At 43.5% G+C, this 22315-nt stretch overlaps 1 protein-coding gene across 2 annotated transcripts in view; it reads left to right on the forward strand.

Moving 5' to 3' along the window:
* The first annotated feature begins 3498 nt into the window (after positions 1-3498).
* The window catches only part of LOC306933425 (uncharacterized protein), a 41781-nt gene continuing 22964 nt past the window's right edge, over positions 3499-22315 (forward strand). The window contains exons 1-2 of one of the 2 annotated variants that reach the window (XR_013791226.1): positions 3499-3726; positions 10907-13724. Coding sequence is in view for 1 of the 2 variants with exons in the window: in XM_079515645.1 (XP_079371771.1) it covers positions 3522-3726 (205 nt within the window). In the remaining variant the exon portion in view is untranslated. Of the gene's footprint in view, positions 3727-10906; positions 13725-22315 lie in introns of those variants that run through there. The other variant, XM_079515645.1, reaches the window with a different exon arrangement.

Here is a 22315-nt window from a genome sequence, read left to right on the forward strand (position 1 = left end):
TCCAAGTTTGAATAGACACCAAGTTTGCAAAAAAAAGACAAAATTAAGGTAAGTAAAACTAATTGTCAGATAGTCGCCATCTTTGAAATATGCAAAATAGATGTTCAGCAACACCCAGTCATAAAGATAACCATTCCAACATGTTTCTAAAACATGATTTGAACACAATGTTTGCATTCATAGCTCATCGGGTTCAAAAGTTCTAGACAAAACCTTTTCAGACGGCGGACTGGCGGCCATATTGGATTTGGCCACTATGATGACCCGGAGGGTTGCTGGCTTGGGCACGGATTCAACAAACATGAGTATTCTGAACATTTTGAGCACCTCAGAATATCTGTAGCTCCAACGGTTTAGAAGATAGAGCCATGTTTGAACTAGCGGTCATTTTTAAAAGGGTGTGGTCATTTTCGGGTACTTCGACCCGGATAGAGAATTGTTCACAGTTCCCAAGTTGTTCGCGGCGGTCATATTAGTCAAGAACAGTTGCGATATTCTCTCCTAAATTAAGTGCATACATATCTTAGCTAGGTCCTCTACTATAAGGAAGAATAACATGACACAGAGACGGTGACTGCTTAATTAAGTTAATTTAGGACCTTCTAGCAGTTCATTTTGTTTTATTAAACACATTTCTTCCATGTTTTGTAATGGCATCATCATGCTATTATGCCCGTGGATATACAGAGTGAACTTAACAATGATAAATTAATATGATAATACCTTTTATATAATCACCAACATGAATTATAGTTTGTTATTTACAGCGAGGTAGAGTAGTGGGGCGAGATGGAAAAGGGGCGACCGTATCTGTTACCGTCAGGGTGGGGGGTCGTCCGGGGACCCCACCATGACAAGCACATGGGATTGTAGGAGTCGATGGCATTACATTTAGCTTGACTCGATTCCACAGAATGAAATAGCTGATTTACAAGCTCACACCTCGTTATGGTTGTAAACAAGATTAGTGCTTTATCATGGTTTTTCTATTGACTTGTGTTTTCGTTTTAAATGTACCCGTTCTGCATACTATGTTTTCACATTTACAAAAAAATAAATGTATAATATAATATAATATAATATAATATAATATAATATAATATAATATAATATAATATAATGATTCTTCTTTACCACTTGCACCACAGCAATCCTATTCTGGGCGAACATTCACCAAAAGCAGCTGATCTACAAGCTCACAAGCTGTCATGATGAGGTTGTGCAGCCTATATATTTTGGTTATTTGATTTTGTATATAGTGCTTAAATTAGTCCTTTAATGCAGACCGATTAAAACAAGGCAACATAAACCCATAATAATTGAATAAGTGTGGAAAAAATCAGACCCATTGAAGCCTAAGCTTATTACGTCTACCCTTTTGTCATTTAACTTAAAATAATACAAAATAAATGATGTATAGGCCTACCCCCTTTTACAGGTTTTCAATCAAAAACAGTTGATGTAGGAGCCAAAGAGTGCTTAGCCTATGGTTATTCTCACTTAGTTGGTGATGGGTGTGGGCACCGCATTGACGCTCCATTATTGGTGGGAGCGCCTCTGTGGGTGGCCACCAGACAGGTGTCTACCAGCTCACTCTAAGGACGCTTGAACTTGGAGGCAGGGTGAGCTGGGAGCGATACTTTTTGTTGTCCGCACTCGTTATTGATAACTTTGGTTCATTCACAATTGGTTTTGCTCACTGTTTGATTATTAGATTCTTTGCACATATTTATTGCATACGTATTGATTATTGAAATGTTATTGTAATATTTGGTGCACTGAACTATAGCCTATAAACATTTTAAACGTATGAGCTCGTTTGGACATGAATCATTTTATCATTGTTTGTTGTGGCGCGTCATTACAGTTTGTTTTAGCTCCCAGGGTTAGCCTGCCGGCATGAGTAATTAATTGGGAATTATTATCAGCCACAACAGTTCATGTGTCTCATTTCTACTGAACAATGACATATTCAAGTAAAAGAATAAAGTGCTTACATGCTTTTTTCTCTCTCTCTCTTGTCACTAGGGTGACCAGATGTCCCTCTCTGCGTGGGACAGTCCCTCATTTCCAAGACTTTTCAGGCGTCCCACAAATTGAGACCCTGTCCCACATTGTGACTGATGACAGGCAATTGCATCAGTGTTCAAATGCCCTAATAGTTCGTCCCCTAATAGTTGGCCTTCTGTTGTAAAGCTCTCTCATAGTCTCTTCCTGCAAGATGTGTTTTTAAGCCTGTTAAAATAGCATACAAATAAAAAATAAAGCATGATTTTAAAACCAAATGTGAGACACCAGAGGAGTTTATAAATGATAGCCAATAGGCCCATGGTCGAATAGGACATCAAGGCATTTAATAGCAACTCAAGTAGTAAGTTGCTAACCCGGTACTCCAGTATCGCTTGTGTGGGACAAGTGTGATGGGGGGACGGGGTCCCCCCCATCCCACTTGTCCCACACAAGCGATACTTCTGTCCCTCAAATTAACAGTTTGGATCTGGTCACCCTACTTGTCACTCTAATAATGTATGATGTATTTAAATAACTGATGGTCTTCAGTGTGTATTAATGTCCATTTGTGTGTAATCTGTGTCCAAATAAAGTTTGTCACAGAGAAGAGAGGGAAAAAAGGAAAAGTGACGCAACATGCACCGCGCATGCGCAGTGCTTCCAAAGCAGCGTTGCCATGACTGCTTATTCTAAGCGACTTTGGTCTTGTTTTTCTGTGAAGTTGCTTGTAAATATTGGTACTTTGCGGGCTGCACGTTTTTTGGGCTTGTTTCTAAAGTGTTGTTATTTTCTTATTTATGCAGGCTTGTTTCAACCATTTTCAAATCCGTGTGACCATGTGACCAGGGGTCCTTTCCTTGACATGAAAATGTTGTGAGAACCATGAGTGTATTTGTCAGACCCAAAAAACAAATCTAGTGCGTGCGTGCGTGCTTGCGTTTCTTTTTATTACTAATACTATTAATTCTTATTATCATTATTATTATTATTGTGAGCTTGTAGGTCTGCAAGCTCACAACGCTATCCGTAGACGTGTACAGCTAGATCAGCTTTCCAAATTGCCTACTTGGCTTCTTTTGGGCTTGTTTTCATAGACCTGGTCGCTTATTTATGCCTCACAGTCTGGCAACAGTGGTTGTGTCCAGTGTTTATGTGGGAGTCGGAGAACAGTCAGGATTGGAAGCGGAGCAGAGGACTGAGTCAAGACCACAACATGTCAGCGAGTAAAGTCACATGTGGTGGCCGAGCGGATAGCGGCGCGGTCTAGATACCGGAAGGTTCCCAGTTCGAATCAGCCGTCCGACACGTTAAAATTACCACCGCTGAAATGCCCTTGAACAAGGCATCAACCACTACGATGAAATGTGTTCTATGAGCAGGGCCTGGCTGGAAACAAGTTCTTGAGCTTAGCCCAGATACCCTGGGTAAATATAGATTTCATTTCATTTCATTTCATTTCATTTCATTTCATTTCATTTCATTTCACATCCCAGACGGTAAAACACCACAACATGTCAGCGAGTAAAGTCACATCCCAGACGGTAAAAGCGGACCTCAAACGTGGACCATCAGAGTGGACCGAAGGAGGAGACGAACTATTTGGGCCTTTTAAAAGAGAGATGTCGGAGGAACAGATCTACCAGACCTCCATGCTGAAGGAACAGATCTACCAGACCTCCATGCTGAAGCAGCCTGTGATAAAGTTACACAGAATAGGTATGTGCATGTTTTCATGTCATTGATTGATTGAACAATTATATTTCACAGTATGTAGAATGGGTAGCCCCTCTCGGGACCCCCGGTTGAGCTCTTTTCATCGTTCACCCGTAGGGTCCCTTGCCATCGGTCCCAAGCTATATGGTATACAGACGGACTTGCTGTTGAAACGTCCGTGCTGCGCTGTTTGAGAACTCGTGATATGTTTCAAAAGAAAGGAGCTATAGGAGACAGCGGTGGCCGAACGGATAGCGGCGCGGTCTTGATACCGGAAGGTTCCCAGTTCGAATCAGCCGTCCGACACGTTAAAATTACCACCGTTGAAGTGCCCTTGAACAAGGCATTGAACCACTACGATGAAATGTGTTCTATGAGCAGGGCCTGGCTGGAAACAAGTTATTGAGCTTAGCCCAGATACCCTGGGTAAATATAGATTTCATTTCATTTCATTTCATTTCACAACGGAAACCTCAACAAATTTTCCTTTTTTTTCCTATTTTTAATCTTTGCTTGCTACTGGCTAGCTGAGCGTCCCTACGTTCCTGCCTCTGATCTGCTCTGTCGCAGCTAGCCAGTTCCGGCGCTGGAGGCAGTACAATGGGATGTCAATAAGGAAGTCAAGGAAGGAAGGAAGAGAGAATTTCAGAGCTGCCAAAACGGTCAAGCAAAGAAATACTTAACGGCTTCTGCGCCAAAGGAAAATTCGTTGAGGTTTCCGTTGTCTCCTATAGCCAGTGATGTACCCGAACGCTTTCTTTGAACGATTCCTATTTCAGCTGAACGTGAACTGAACGTACTGCCTGATGAACGTCATTGTGAACGCGTTCATTTCTGGCGTGTGTGAACGTCACTTTCTCACGTTCAACTTCGTTCAAAAGTGAGTGAGCCTTCCAGGCGAAACCCCCGCTAAAACACACCCTAACCACTCCTTAATAACTAGCGGAAAACCCACCAATATGCCCTTATCCAACACAAATTAACTAATCTTTCTCAAGCCGCACAATTTCACTGGAGCGCGCATATGCACGCAGACAGACACATACAGTCCGACTACATGTCCCGACCCAAACACTGAGGAGGTAAAGTAAACGTGTTTATAATGTGCCACGGAAAATAGATTCCAATTCCTTGTTATTTTTGCGTCGATGAGGTATGTCGTATGTGTCCACTGTCCATACATGATCGCCTATATCTCCCTCCCTCCACAGAAGCGCAGTGATGCCTGATTTATTCTTCGTCGTACACGTGTTCCATGCTGAAAATAGTTGATCTACAAGCTCACAACGCGTTGTGGACGCAACGCGTTGTGAGCTTGTAGGCTGTGGCTGTGAGGCTGTGAGCTTGCAGGCTGTAAGAACTCAAGGTTCAAGGTTCAAGGTTATTTATTAGTGTCCCCGAAGGGCAATTGGTTTTACAGCAGGTCATAAGGCTTGAAACACATATACAATACATCAATCAAACCAAACTTATTGCTGCTGGTCGCTGCATGAGCTGCGCCCGGCCTACTTGCATCTTCAGAAGAAAAAAGAAAGAGGTGGGGGGATAGGGGGGGTGGGGGGTAGGAAGTAGGAAGACATCACATCACATTACAATTATCATTGTATAGTGCAGGCACAAAATGTACTTGGGTGGGGGGATAGGGGGGGGGGGGGGTGGGGTTGGGGTCGCGGGGGCTTGGGCCAGGCACCAAAAAGCTCTCCTCCTACGCATACCATCGAAAGGGATGAGCTGCGCGGGGGGAGGAAAAAAAGATAACCTAGCTGGAGCAGGGGGGGGGGGGGGGGGGGGGGGGGGGGTAGAAGGCGGCTGTATGTGTAGACATGCGTGTCCATGAGAAAAAGTTCGGTGGAATAGTTCATTTCCCATGTGTTTGTGTAAGTGTGTTCCTGGCATATCTTCCGAAGGTCATGATGTCACGTTGCCTCAAAGTCCTGCGTTATCATGGCGGGTTCAGTGGAAACTAACACGGCCCAGTCTGAAGACACAACAGGTGTCAGGGAGGAGGGACGGTGGGGGTTGAGGTGGGGGGGAGGCAGAGGATTCTTTTCTTGCGCTGTCTGTTCGTGTGGAGATTGTCAATGGGGGGGAAATCCAGATTCGTTTTTAGAGCGAGGGATATAGCAATATGGCTATTTCTCCTCTCTGTCCGTTATGGCTCTCTGTCCGTCATGTCTCTCTGCAGGGCGCTGACCTTTTCCAAGATCGTGTCCATCTTCTGATGTAGCTCCCCAAGTGCCCTGCCCAGCTCGGCCACGGCAGGCAGCATAGGGGCTCCGTTCAGCGCTGCCACTTTTCCAATTCTTCGATACACAAGACTAGTGCACAGCCCGATCAGCAGAAATCCTGTCACCGTAAATCCAAATAGATATACCTCTTCTACGCTGATAATCTGAACTGAGACCCTTCACAATAAAAGCATGTAGCTTTCACAAGTTGGCCCATAATAAAGACAAGGAAAAGGATCAATCCTTAAATTCGGTGGCATTTCACATTGCAAAGAGCTATTTTTTTCCCAAAATGTAAAACAAAATCACACCCGTGTGAACTGAGTGGTGCAACCACCGGCACACGGTAACTCTGTCATTTCTCAACCGTTTCGGACGTGGGGCGGCTCGCCCGAACCGGGCCGGCACCCTGGGTGCGTTCCTGTGGGTCTGGAACTCGCCCCCCCCCCCCCCTGGGAACCCCCACACGGAGTTGCACTTCACACTTCTCACGGGTATTCAATAAAGTCTGCGGTTCTATATGGCTATGGGCTGTGGCAATATTTAAAAAAAGAAAAAAGAACGAAAAATAACAGTTTTTTGGAACCATGTTCAAAATGTTGAATTAGGAACTATGAACAGAACTAGTTAACTTTCCCAACACTGCCTATAGCTCCTATATGCTTCTTTTGAAACATCACAAGTTCTCAAACAGCACAGCACGGACGTTTCCGACGGCAAGTCCGTCTGTATACCATATAGCTTGGGACCGATGGCAAGGGACCCTACGGTGTGAACGATGAAAAGAGCTCAACCGGGGGTCCCGAGAGGGGCTAGTAGAATGCGTAGATTTCAAACGAAAGCTCAAGTCAATACAAAAACTCTGCCTACTTTGAGGACAAAACCATGAAAAGTACTAATGCTTGTTGACATCATGGTCCTCCGTTTTCAATTCATCAGAACAATTTAAGTACAGCTTGCAGAGGCTTGTGATCCAAGCCTTCGTTGTGGGACTGACTGCAACTTGAATCAATTCGGTAGAATGGCCCATATAGGCTATATGGTTTTTACTCAGATGTTAGACAGCCTCCACACGGATCCGCACGCTTAGTCATTTTTTTGACTGTGATCTTTGAGACTTTATAAAAGTATAAACTTTGATCACGCTAAGAAAGTGAACCCATTCTGCCTGGAATGAGAATGTGTCTCTAAGTGACGGCTATCGGTTCCGGGGCAGGAAGTGACCTGTCTTGTAAGCTCATAGAGTGGATGTATTTGGCACTGGCGCCACCTTCTGGCTTATAGGCGTAGCACGCATTGTGTTAAGAAAAAAAGAAAAAAGGTTTTGTAATGTTATATTATATTTTGTACCACTTTGAGAAATAAATAAACATTTTAATTACCAAATACCTGTGTGGGAAAGCTTTATACAGGTGACCTAAGATGAGCACAATATGAAACATATACCATATGAAGGATAAACCATATTAGTTTGAACAGTGTGACAAGAGCTTTGTTAGAAAGGGTCAGCAACACAAACTTTGCTTTAAAGCTTATTACTTTACAAGTTAACATTTTATATACTAAATCCAGTGGGTGGGCGACATATATACTACACCCATTGTTTAATAATTCAATGGGATGGTTGCAGTTACAGCAACTACATATAACTCCTATTATTTTATTTTGGCTTGTATTTTTAATAAACATTCAAAGTCAAGAGGTGTGTGTGTGTGTGAGACTTGATCACCCCGGCTGGGTCACCCGAGTGAGGGGTATGATGTTGGAAGACCCGAAACCCCGATGACCTTGGGATACATCACTGAGGATACGTCCCAGGTGGTGACCTTGGGATACATCACTGAGGATACGTCCCAGGTGATGACCTTGGGATACATCACTGAGGATATGTCCCAGATGATGACCTTGGGATACATCACTGAGGATACGTCCCAGGTGGTGACCTTGGGATACATCACTGAGGATACGTCCCAGGTGATGACCTTGGGATACATCACTGAGGATACTTCCCAGGTGGTGACCTTGGGATACATCACTGAGGATACGTCCCAGGTGATGACCTTGGGATACATCACTGAGGATACGTCCCAGGTGGAGACCTTGGGATACATCACTGAGGATACGTCCCAGGTGATGACCTTGGGATACATCACTGAGGATACGTCCCAGTTGCATCCTAGTGATGTTTTTATCGGGTCATGTGTATTTGTTTAGTTTTAATATTAATTAGCATTGACTTAATAACCTGTTTTTGTCTCTTTCTAAAATGCACAACAATAGTTGCAATTAATCAACAAATCCACACTTGTTTCATCGCCATATAATCGCCATCATATATACATAATAATAAAACTGTATTTGTATAGCACCTTTCATGACATGAAATGCAGCTCAAAGTGCTTTACACAAAAAAGAAAAGAAAGGCAGGGCATAAACAATACAGTGAGGACATGAATAACATTTTTTTTTAAAGACAAATAAATCAATTAAAAGCAAGGGTGTAGAAGTGGGTCTTGAGCTGAGCTTTAAAAATGTCTACAGAGGCTGCCTGTCGAAGGTACAGTGGGAGTTTGTTCCACGCCGTCGGCCCGTAGAAGCAAAAAGCTGCTTCCCCGTATTTTTTAGTTGCCATTTGTTTAGGCAAAGCGAGCAGGCCAGCAGTGGAAGACCTTAGGGGGCGGTTTGGGACATATTTCGGCAGGCAGTCATGTAGGTAGGAAGGTGCGAGACCATTGAGAGCTTTATAAACAAGTAAAAGAATTTTAAAATCAATCCTAAAAACAACCGGAAGCTAGTGCAATGAGGCCAAGACTGGAGTAATATGTTCTCTCATCTTAGTTCTAGTTAAGACTCTGGCTGCTGCATTTTGGACAAGTTGTAATCTGTCAGTTGATTTCTTAGGCAATCCAGAAAAAAGTGCATTGCAGTAATCAAGCCGAGAAAAAACAAAGGCGTGGATTAGCGTTTTTGCATCGTCCAGTGACAAATAGGCTCTGATTCGTGCAATATTTCTAAGATGAAAAAAGGCAATCTTGGTAACATGATTAATGTGTGAATTAAAATTCAGTTCAGAATCAATAATGATCCCCAAGTTCTTTACTGTACTGTTACTTTCTCCAGTCAGGTTGCCAAGTCTGCTTTTTATCGATTCTTTCTGCTCACTAGAACCGATTATGAGAACTTCTGTCTTATCCTCATTTAGCTTGAGAAAGTTCTCACTCATCTAGCATTCATCCAGCATTTAATGCTAGACAGACGGGTCAACAGCGGGTCTAAGGCACAGAGATCATCTGGAGCTACAGAAAGATATAGTTGGGTATCATCAGCATAGAAATGAAAATTGACTCCGTGATTGGTAATGAGTTCTCCCAATGGCAGTATGTACAGGGAGAATAACAGAGGACCAAGAATTGAGCCCTGTGGAATACCAGAACCGATGTTGTGTTTGTCTGAGTCAAACTCAGCAAGATTGACAAAATAGCTTCTGTTTGTTAGGTAGGAGGAAAACCAGGACAGGGCCGTGCCAGACAGGCCTATCCAATGCTCCAGACGCTGTATTAAAATGAAATGGTCAATCGTGTCAAATGCAGCCGTTAGATCTAGAAGTAAAAGAACGGAAACATGTTTCTTGTCAGCAGACACCCTAAGACCATTAATTACTTTTACAAGTGCTGTTTCTGTGCTGTGGCCTTTCCTAAAGCCAGATTGGAATTTGTTATGCACATTGTTGTTCTGTAGAAACACATCCAATTGATGAAAGATGCATTTTTCTAAAACCTTGCCCAGAAAGGGCAGATTAGAAATGGGTCGGTAGTTACCCAGCACAGAGGGATCAAGGTGTTTCTTGAGTAAGGGCCTAACTACAGCCGTCTTCAGTGAGTCTGGAAAGACGCCTGATTGTAGAGAGCTGTTTACAATTTTTAGGATATCTCCAATCACACTGTCTAAAACCTCTTTGAGAAAGGTGGTGGGAATTGTGTCCAATGAACAGGAGGATGATGTCATCTGAGATATGGTTTTTCGGAGTTCGTCTTCATCAATTGTACAGAAAGACAATAGGCTCCCCCTGGAGAGATCAACCCTGGCACCATTAGCTGCTGTTTGAGGGCTTGAGCTAGCAGCAGCACCATTCATAATATCAGCTCTAATGTTACAAATGTTGTTATCAAAAAAGCATGCAGATGACGAGAGAACTCGTTGGCTGCAGATGCGCTTTTTTATAGTATATTCAGTGATGTTTTTCTCTAGATCAGAGACAGTCATATTAAAACACAGCAAATAGTGGTCTGATAGCTCAGGCATTTCAATAGTCCTTTCAACAGTGATGTTCAGACCTCTAGAAATCACCAGGTCCAGAGTTTGTGCCCCTGTTTATGTGTAGGCCCAACAATATGTTGGATGAACTCAAAGGAGTGCAATAACTCTAAGAAACCCAGAGCCACCGCATTTGAAGCATCGTCCAGGTGTAGATTAAGATCACCTGAGATAAGAGTTCTGTCATAGTTAGTGGAACAGATAGATAAAAGTTCTGATATTTCTGTTAGAAATACAGCTTTGCTGCACTTTGGAGGACGATAAATGCTGATCATTGGGATAGAGGACTGACCCTGCAGTATTGTGGCCTGGTATTCAAAGGATGAAAAGCTGCCGAGAGTCAGAGCCTTGAATTTTAAAGTGTCTGAAAAAATTATTGCCAGTCCACATTATTGCCACATGTAATGGGTGTATAACAGTTTATCCTTAACACTAGAACACTTTTAACAAAAGAGACAATAACATCTGTTGTATACATACCCTTTGTGCCAGGAGGGATAGCGAGGGAATTGTAGAGGCTATAAAGTATAAATGACTCAGAACATTGTTAATTGTGTACATTAACTTTAATTATTTTCTATGATTTTAAGTCTATGAAGTACCTCTAAACAATATTTCCTTTGTCTTTGTTTCCAATTCAGTGTTGCATCATCAGTCTGGCTTCCCTGTTCTACCAGAGGTGAATGAACAAAGAAGCTCAGCTAAACAAAAAAGCCACTGCTGTGATCAGTGTGGAAAACGCTTCCCTACAACGACCAAACTTAAAATACACCAGAGAATTCATACTGGAGAGAAACCCTATGGATGTGATCAGTGTGGAAAACGCTTCCCTACAACGACCAAACTTAAAATACACCAGAGAATTCATACTGGAGAGAAACCCTATGGATGTGATCAGTGTGGAAAACGCTTCCCTACAACGACCAAACTTAAAATACACCAGAGAATTCATACTGGAGAGAAACCCTACGGATGTGTTCAGTGTGGACAACACTTCTCTCACATGAACAACCTTAAAAGGCACCAGAGAATTCACACTGGAGAGAAACCCTATGGATGTGATCAGTGTGGTAAACACTTCCCTAAAATGGACATCCTTAAAAGCCACCAGAGAATTCACACAGGAGAGAAACCCTATGGATGTGATCAGTGTGGAAAATGCTTCCCTACAACGACCAAACTTAAAATACACCAGATAATTCACACAGGAGAGAAACCCTATGGATGTGATCAGTGTGAACAACACTTTTCTCAAATGGCAAACCTTAAACGCCACCAGAGAATTCACACTGGAGAGAAACCCTATGGACGTGACCAGTGTGGACAACGCTTCTCTGACAAGTCCACCCATAAAAGCCACCAGAGAATTCACACAGGAGAGAAACCCTATGGATGTGATCAGTGTGAACAACACTTTTCTCGAATGGCAAACCTTAAACGCCACCAGAGAATTCACACTGGAGAGAAACCCTATGGATGTGATCAGTGTGGACAACACTTCTCTCTAATGTCCACCCTTAAAGCACACCAGAGAATTCATACTCGAGAGAAACCCTATGGATGTGATCAGTGTGGACAACACTTCTCTCAAATGGGACACCTTAAAAGGCACCAGAGAATTCACACTGGAGAGAAACCCTATGGATGTGATCAGTGTGGACAACACTTCTCTCGAATGTGCATCCTTAAAAGCCACCAGATAATTCACACTGGAGAGAAACCCTATGGATGTGATCAGTGTGGACAACACTTCTCTTACATGGACAACCTTAAAAGGCACCAGAGAATTCACACTGGAGAGAAACACTACGGATGTGTTCAGTGTGGACAACACTTCTCTCACATGAACAACCTTAAACGCCACCAGATAATTCACACTGGAGAGAAACCCTATGGATGTGACCAGTGTGGTAAACACTTCCCTACAATGGACATCCTTAAAAGCCACCAGAGAATTCACACTGGGGAGAAACCCTATGGATGTGATCAGTGTGGACACTACTTCTCTCACAAGTCCACCCTTAAAAAACACCAGATACTTCACACTGGAGAGAAACCCTATGGATGTGACCAGTGTGGACACTACTTCTCTGACAAGTCCACCCTTAAAACACACCAGAGAATTCATACTGGAGAGAAACCCTATAGATGTGATCAGTGTGGACAACACTTCTCTCGAATGGCACACCTTAAAAGCCACCAGAGAATTCATACTGGAGAGAAACCCTATGGATGTGATCAGTGTGGACAACATTTCTCTCGAATGGACAACCTTAAAAACCACCAGAGAAAACCCTATGGATGTGATCAGTGTGGACGGCATTTCTCTCGAATCGACGTCCTTAAAAAACACCAGAGAATTCATACTGGAGAGAAACCCTATGGATGTGTTCAGTGTGGACAACACTTCTCTCAAATGGCACACCTTAAACGCCACCAGCAAATTCACACTGGAGAGAAACCCTATGGATGTGACCAGTGTGCTAAACGCTTCCCTATATTGTACGAACTTAAAACGCACCAGAGAATTCATACTGGAGAGAAACCCTATAGATGTGATCAGTGTGGACAACACTTCTCTGTATTGTACAGCCTTAAAACACACCAGAGAATTCACACTGGAGAGAAACCCTATGGATGTGATCAGTGTGGACACCACTTCTCTCAAATGGCACACCTTAAAAGCCACCAGAGACAGTGTGTGCGTAACATTTACACCACATTTACACCACGCCCCTGAGACAGTGTGTGGGTCCCCTCTGGCACCCCCGTGGCACTGGGGCCCCCTCTGGCACCCCTGTGGCACTGGGGCCCCCTCTGGCACCCCCGTGGCACTGGGGCCCCCTCTGGCACCCCTGTGGCACTGGGGCCCCCTCTGGCACCCCCTGTGGCACTGGGGCCCCCTCTGGCACGCCCTGTGGCACTGGGGTCCCTATGGCACCCCCTGTGGCACTGGGGCCCCCTCTGGCACGCCCTGTGGCACTGGGGCCCCTATGGCACCCCCGTGGCACCAGGCGCCAAACCCTCCGGTGCCCAGCTTTGAGTGTTTGTGTGAACACAAACATTGGCTTGTGATTGGCTGATCACCCCATACCGATGATTTGATTGGCTGAGCATCAGTACATATTGAAGATAAAAGTGAGGGCAGAAAAGTGACGACGCCAAAGGTGATTGGCCGGAATGGCTTTTGTGATGATTTGATTGGCTGAGCACGGAATGTGATGTAGGATGATAAGAGCACCCCTCACTTCACACAAGTGTGATTTATTTTCTGTCTAACCGTTTATATGATGTTTTTGCATAGTAGCCTACGGTATATCTGTATGTCATGAAATGTTCTGATGAATTGAGTATGGAGAACCCCAATGGAAACAAATCCTCTTCTGAGCAGACCTTGTATTGAGCTGTTCTTTACTGTTTTCTACAAACTGTTAATAAAGTAATCAATCTTAACAATCAGCCCCTCTTGTATTTGATTCCACTTTGTTATCACAATTATCGCTATTTCTGTTGTTTCGTTTTCTTATTTGCATGAGTTCTCAATCAATCAATCAATCAATCACCCCCGATATTAGTTTTATTGTTGTATTTATTTGATTCTACTCTGTTATCACCATTATCCATATTTTTGTTGTGTGTTTTGTTCTTTGTTTGCACGAGTTCACTAATTAATTATGCATAATATATCTCTCAGCTGATTGGTCCTTGGCCTGGAAAAAAACACAGAATTCATTATTCATGATCTCTCTCAGCTGATTGGTCCTTGGTCTGAAAGACGTTGAAGATTCCTGAATAATAATAGACAACTTCCATGAGGTCATTCCACAATTCAAGGATATTTGGTGCCATCTAGTGGACATCTAGTAGGATGTCCCCCCCCCCCCCCAAATAACCATATTAGAACTGAGTTGAGTTGAGGCATTACATTTAGTTTGACTCGGTTCCACAGAATGATATTGTGAAAATATCTGATCTACAAGCTCACACCTCGTTATTGTTGTTTATTTTATTTAACAAAATGTTGCCTCTATAAAAGTTAAATGAATGTTTTCGTCCTGTCACTTAGTTTAGTTTAGTTTATTATTTTGTCTTGTTTTTTCCATACAAAAACATTCTTAGTTCATCATAGTTTTTATTTTTCTTAGTCTGGGAGAAAAAAAAAGTATAGACTGAAGCCTAAGCTTATTACGTCTACCCTTTTGACATTTAACTTCAAATAATACAAAATAAAATATATATGTATACCCCTTTTACAGGTTTTCAATCAAAAACAGTTCATGTGTCTCATTTCTACTGAACAATGACATATTCAAGTAAAATAATAAAATAAAAGTGCTTACATGCTTTTTTCTCTCTCTCTCTCTTTTCACTCTAATAATGTATGATGTATTTAAATAACTGATGGTCTTCAGTGTGTATTAATGTCCATTTGTGTGTAATCTGTGTCCAAATAAGGTTTGTCACAGAGAAGAGAGGGAAAAAAGGAAAAGTGACGCAACATGCACCGCGCATGCGCAGTGCTTCCAAAGCAGCGTTGCCATGACTGCTTATTCTAAGCGACTTTGGTCTTGTTTTTCTGTGAAGTTGCTTGTAAATATTGGTACTTTGCGGGCTACACGTTTTTTGGGCTTGTTTCTAAAGTGTAGTTATTTTATTATTTAGGCAGGCTTGTTTCAACCAGTGGTTCTCAAACATTTCAAATCCGTGTGACCATGTGACCATGTGACCAGGGGTCCTTTCCTTGACATGATAATGTTTGAGAACCATGTGTGTATTTGTCAGACCCAAAAAACACAAGTCTAGTTTGTGCGTGCGTGCGTTTCTTTTTATTACTATTACTATTATTATTATTATTATTGTGAGCTTGTAGATCTGCAAGCTCACAACGCTATCCGTAGACGTGTACAGCTAGATCAGCTTTCCAAATAGCCTACTGTTTTCATAGACCTGGTCGCTTATTTATGCCTCACAGTCTGGCAACAGTGGTTGTGTCCAGTGTTTATGTGGGAGTCGGAGAACAGTCAGGATTGGAAGCGGAGCAGAGGACTGAGTCAAGACCACAACATGTCAGCGAGTAAAGTCACATCTCAGACGGTAAAACACCACAACATGTCAGCGAGTAAAGTCACATCCCAGACGGTAAAAGCGGACCTCAAACGTGGACCATCAGAGTTGACCGAAGGAGGAGACGAACTATTTGGGCTTTTTAAAAGAGAGATGTCGCTCATGTCGGAGGAACAAATCTACCAGGCAGCCATGCTGAAGCAGCCTGTGCTAAAGTTACACAGAATAGGTATGTGCTGCGCATGTTTTCATGTCATTAATTGATTGATTGAACAATTCTATTTCACAGTATGTAGAATGGGTAGCCCCTCTTGGGACCCCCGTAAAGTTTCTGACATTTTGATGTTTACTTTACGGAGGGTCCCTATGCATCTATCCCACGCGAAATGGTATACAGACGTACATACTGCTGCCTTTTGGTGGTGGTGAGTTGTTTCAAAAGAAGCATAGGGGAGAACGGGGTAAGATGAACCACTTTTTGCTTAAGTTGTTCTGGAAGCAAGGCAAAATGAGATGGCAGTAAAATCTAATGATCTACCCATATTTCAGGATGTCTTCTATCAATTGAAATGATGAGGAAGCATCTATGACAAAGGGTCAATATGACCTTTTTTTAAAAAGTGGTCATGTGGCTCAATTTGCCCCAGGTTAGGGGTAAGTTGAACCACATGATATTTGAATGTTAAAAGCTTAAACTTGAACAGATAATGTATTCACTTATCGATAATAATATAATAACAGTTTTCCCTTTTGCAAATAGTCTTATTTATGTGTTTATTTATTATTTAAACAATATTAAGACAATTAAATAAAGTTTGTTATTCAGAACCTTATATTTGCAATATTGTTAATACAATATTGCAAACTTCTCTTAAATGAGTATATACATGCAAATTAAAGGTCATTCAGTATAATTTGAGTAGCAAAGACTTAATACAAAAATATGAATAGTGATTCCCATTGACTCAATTTACCCCCGGACATTGGTTCATTTTACCCCCAGCCTCCATTTTAGAAAACTGACTAGAATAAGTTACTTCAGACTTTATTTTCTAAATGATTCACATGGTTCTATCCATTGGCAAATCATCAATGTGTATGATATTACATTTTAGACCTAGGTACATTTTGCTTTGTATATTTTACATTTTACATGATGTGTCGGAATTTTACTTTGACCGACAAAAACCTGTTTTTTGTGTAAAAGAATGTTTTCTAACTTTCCCCATGTGCTTCCCAACTTCACAGCCAGGTGTAAATTATGTATGCTTACTAGATTTAAGGTCACATATAGTTTTCTAGTTTTCTAGATAAAGGGGGTGGTTCAACTTACCCGCTGGCTCATCTTCCCCCGTTCTCCCCTATATCTGCTATAGGAGACAACGGAAACGTCAGCGAAATTTCATTTGGCGCAGAAGCCGTTTGTTTGACCGTTTTGGCTGCTGTGAAATTCTCTCTTCCTTCCATCCTTGACTTCCTTATTGACATCCCATTGTACCGCCTTTGAGGACGAAACCATGAAAAGTACTTGTGGATATAGTCCATATTTGCAATATTATATGTCAAAGGGTCAACTATACATTTCTGTGCATATAATCATCAAGGTTGGTGAGTCTCTGAAAGCAATCACCTCAGAGGCTACCCTGCAGACATGTCTCCAACATGTCTCTGAAAGCAATCACCTCAGAGGCTACCGTGCAGACATGTCTCCAACATGTCTCTGAAAGCAATCACCTCAGAGGCTACCCTGCAGGGGGTAGTGTTTGAGGCTCTGTGAGGTGTGAGAGAAATGTAGCATTCTATTGTCTCAAGGAACCCTTTGAGATGTACCAAATGCTGTATGTAAAATCTTAACCACACCCAATCTGTATGTTTCATGCTTAAAAGCCTAGGAAAATGCAATGTTGGAGCAGTAGTCTTAGCGGGCTGGCTGGCCACACGGTCAGGTCTGTTGTGCTCCCGTGGGCCGACCAGGGCCTACGGGGAAGCTTTGCTATTTAGTCATTCTGGACTCTGTCTTTGATTTAATAAATGGTACATCACACTCCGAGGAAAATCTCCCTGCCTGCTTTTCTTCATCTGATGCTTTGATGACAAGGTTTTCTATAGTCTACAAGTTTAGTGTTAGAGAGCTCATTTCTCTCTGGTTTAGCTAGTTTAGTGGTGTCTCGGTTCTCTAATACACGACATACTAATACTTGTCGACATCATGGTCCTCCATTTTCAATTCATCAGAACAATTTAAGTACAGCTTGCAGTCTGCAGAGGCTTGTGATCCAAGCCTTTATTGTGGGACTGACTGCAAATTGAACCAATTCGGTAGAATGGCCCATAGGCCTATATAGGCTAGGCTATATGGTTTTTACTCAGATGTTAGACAGCCTCCACACGGATCCGCACGCTTAATAGTCATTTTTGTGACTGTGATCTTTGAGACTTTATAAAAGTCTAAACTTTGATCACGCTAAGAAAGTGAACCCATTCTGCCTGGAATGAGAATGTGTCTCAAATAAATGACGGTTATCAGTTCCGGGGCAGGAAGTGACCCGTCTTGTAAGCTCATAGAGTGGATTTATTTGGCACTGGCGCCACCTTCTGGCTTATAGGCGTAGCACACATTGTGTTAAGAAAAAAAGAAAAAACGTTTTGTAATATTATATTTTATACCATTTTGACAAATAAATAAACATTTTAATTACCAAATACCTGTGTGGGAAAGCTTTATACAGGTGACCTAAAATGAGCACAATATGAAACATATACCATATGAAGGATAAACCATATTAGTTTGAACAGTGTGACAAGAGCTTTGTTAGAAAGGGTCAGCACAAACAGTGCTCAAAGCTAAGGGCTTTAAAGCTTATTACTTTACAAGTTAACATTTTATATAATAATTTCAGTGGGTGGGCGACATATATACTACACCCATTGTTTAATAATTCAATGGGATGGTTGCAGTTACAGCAACTACATGGAACTACTATTATTTTCTTTTGGCTTGTATTTTTAATAAACATTCAAAGTCAAGAGGTGTGTGTGTGACTTGATCACCCCGGCTGGGTCACCCGAGTGAGGGGTATGATGTTGGAAGACCCGAAACCCTGATGACCTTGGGATACATCACTGAGGATACGTCCCAGGTGGTGGGGTGCCCCCCCCCCCCCCCCCCCCCCCCCCCCACACACACACACACACACACACACACACACACACACACACACACACACACACACACACACACACACACACACACACACACACACACACACACACAGAGAGAGAGAGAGACATGATGAGTGTGTGTTGCTCCGCTCGCTTGTCACTCCAACTTGCTTTGAGCTCGGTGGATGCGCTTTCAACGCAAATATGAATCAGCTGGTTAACGAGCCTCGTTGACCCTGACCCTGGTCCCTGACTTGACTTGAATTGGCAATCAACGGCACTATTAATGGCAGCTGTATAAACGCTTCTCTTTTGTCTCTTGTCGTGTGTGTATGCGTGTGTACTGTGTAGGGCAGGCCATTGAATTCTTCCCTGTAGACAGTGTCATGTAAAGTGAACTACATGTGTCAAGCTAATAGGACTACATTCCATTATGCCAAGTCTGTAGTGCGCATGTGTTGCGCACGCCGGTATGTGTGAGTTGTGGTTGATTGGCACACGTCAATAAAACAGTCAGTTGTTATGTAACCCGCAAGCGTTGGTCAGAGCGTCCTGTGTTCTAATCTAAAGTAAGATTACAAGCGTATCAAAACGTTACATGGTGTCAGAACTTAACAGTTGGAGAAGGAAAAGAAGAGTAACTTTGAGGCTTTTGAACGTGTGTGTGCATCGCTATGGCGAAGTTTCCCTCCCCGGATCAGTTGGATTTCACGAAGCCGGCAACCTGGCCAGATTGGAAGGAAAGATTTTCCCGGTACAGGATTGCAACAAAACTGACGGCGGAGGCTGATGTAATACAGGTCAGCGCCTTAATATACTCCATGGGAGCAGAGGCTGAGCACATATTTAAATCGTTCACATTCACGGATGCACTAGATGCAGACAAATATGACCCAGTGCTTGCAAAATTTGACGCACATTTTGTCCCCAAACGTAATGTCATATTTGAGAGGGCTAGGTTTCACTCGAGAGCGCAGCATGCTGGCGAAAATGTGGAAGCGTTTGTACGGCAGCTCTATGAGTTAGCAGAAAACTGCGAGTTTGGAGCCCAGAAAGATGACAATTTGAGGGACAGGTTAGTCCTGGGAATCCGTGATAAAGGACTGTCTCAAAAGCTACAAATGAAGGATGATCTGACGCTGCATAGTGCAATTGACATGGCGAGGCATAGCGAGCTAATTAAAGGACAGAACCAAGGCTCGTCAGACAATGTGGATGAAGTCAAAACCTTCAGACAGAAGGGAAGGAGAGACTATAAAGCAAGTGGGGCTAATGCACACACTCCACACAGACAGAAAAACGAAAGGGGGAGAGGAAACTGTGGAAAATGTCACAGAGAACACAGTGATCCAGATCAGTGTCCAGCTAAAGGAAAAAGGTGCAACAAATGTAAGAAAATGGGACACTTTGCAGTAGCATGTTACACTAAGAGTGTGCGGGAGGTGACAGTAAATGACCGGCAAAGTGACAGGGATGAAGAGGAGTCTGTTTTCCTAGGGTCACTAACTGAAATGAACACAAATGTGAACGAGGTCATTACTGAAGATGAGCCACCGTGGCACACTACACTGAACATTGCTAATACTCCTGTGATTTTTAAGATTGACTCAGGGGCTGACACGTCAGTGATAACAGAAGCTACATACAATGGCCTAGCCAAAAAGCCCCAGCTTAAACCTGTCAAAACACCACTTGGAAGCCCAGGCGGCACAGTGACCACTAGAGGGCAGTTTTTAGCCAAGATCAAGGCTCAGATGCAAGACAAGCTGCGTGACTGTCACTTCAGAGTGGTTGTAGTCAAGTCATGTGGAGAAAACCTGCTTGGTCGAGCAGTGGCCACCAAGTTAGGCCTGATGAAACGGCTGAATTAAGTGAGTGTGTTCGGTGAGTTGGGCACATTAAAGGGAGATCCTGTGAGGATTGTGCTTAAAGAGGGGGCCAAGCCCTACAGTGTAGCCACACCACGACGAGTCCCTATTCCACTGTTGCCCAAGGTGGAGGCAGAATTGAAACGGATGGAGTCACTGGGCATTATAGAGAAAGTCACACAGCCAACGCAATGGTGTGCACCTATGGTCCCAGTGATAAAGAAGAACAACAAAATCAGAATATGTGTTGACTTAAAGAGGCTGAACGAATGTGTTGAACGAGAAAAGTTCATACTGCCTACTATTGACGACCTTCTCCCCAAGCTAGCAGGAAGTGCAGTCTTCACAAGCCTGGACGCGGCCAGCGGATTCTGGCAGATCCTTTTGGAGGAGGACTGTGCCCGGCTGACTACGTTTATCACCCCATGGGGTAGATACTGCTTTAAAAGGCTGCCTTTCGGCATCACGTCAGCGCTCGAAATATTTCAGAGGAAAATGTCGGAGCTGCTGGAGGGACATGAAGGCGTAATAGTCTACATGGACGACATTTTGATTTTCGGAGAAAACCAAAAGCTGCATGACATGAGACTCAGCAAGGTTATGGAGTCCATCAGAAACTCTGGCCTCAAGCTCAACAAAGAAAAGTGTAAGATGTCTCAAACGAAGTTGGACTTTTTGGGGCAGGTGGTGAGCAAGGATGGCATTAAGCCAAACCCAGCGAGAGTTGCCGCTATCAGAGACATGAGCGCCCCAACGAACGTTCCAGAACTGAGGCGGTTCCTCGGAATGGTGACCTACATAGGTCGCTATCTGTCAAACTTGTCCACCTGTCTCCAGCCGTTGAACGAACTGCTAAAGTTTGACAGAGAATGGGTCTGGGGTCCGGAACAAGAAAGAGCATTCACTGAGGTGAAATCACTGATCTCCTCAGCACCAGCTTTAGTCTACTTTGACCCTCGGAGACCCACCGTCGTCAGCGCCGATGCAAGCAGCTATGGCCTGGGAGGCTTACTGATGCAGGACCATGATGGGACACTGAAGCCCGTGGCATTCTGTTCCCGTACTCTATCTGATGCTGAACGAAGATACGCCCAGATCGAGAAGGAATGTCTGGCGGGCGTTTGGGCGTCAGAACGTTTCTACCAGTATCTGTGTGGCCTAGAGTCATACGAGCTACACACAGACCATAAGCCACTGGTCACACTGATCAATTCAAAAGATCTGGATACGACACCCCTCCGCTGCCAGCGTCTCCTCATCAGATTGATGAAGTTCAATCCTGTAGCTGTGTATGTCCCGGGGAAGAACTGCTGATGCACTGTCGAGGCGCCCGCTACGAAGCACAGATCCGGGCAGCCTGGAAAAGGAGGTCCAGGCATACGTTAATGCCATTGAGGAGAGCGTAGGAGTCAGGAGGCCGGTCTTGGAGCAGATCATGGAGCAAACAGAGAAGGACAGTGAGCTCCAGTGTGTCCTGAGCTACATAAAGACAGGCTGGCCAGGTCACATCAAAAGTGTGGCCATATTGGCGAAGCCGTACTTCCACGAGCGTGGAACTCTAAGTGAGCTGAATGGAGTCCTGAGACATGGCAACCAGATTGTTGTCCCATTCAGCATGCGCGATGACATGGTCCGGAAGGTCCACCAGGGTCACCAGGGGCTGACGAAATGTAGACAGCGCTACAATGATTCCATCTGGTGGCCAGGTATTGGAGATGATGTGAAAGAACTCATACAGTCATGTCGGCACTGCAACCTCAACCGACCCAGTCAGCGCAAGGAGCCTTTAATCACTACAGCACTGCCGGAGCTGCCTTGGCAGAAGATTGCAGCTGACCTCTGTGAGTACAAAGGCCGACACTACCTTGTCATAATTGACTATTTCTCCAGATGGCTGGAAATCCTCAATCTGCCGAAGACAAACTGTGAAACAGTCATTGGGAAAATGAAGAGCAC

This window comes from Electrona antarctica (genome assembly GCF_951216825.1).
Source record: "Electrona antarctica genome assembly, chromosome: 12".
NCBI lineage: Eukaryota > Metazoa > Chordata > Actinopteri > Myctophiformes > Myctophidae > Electrona > Electrona antarctica.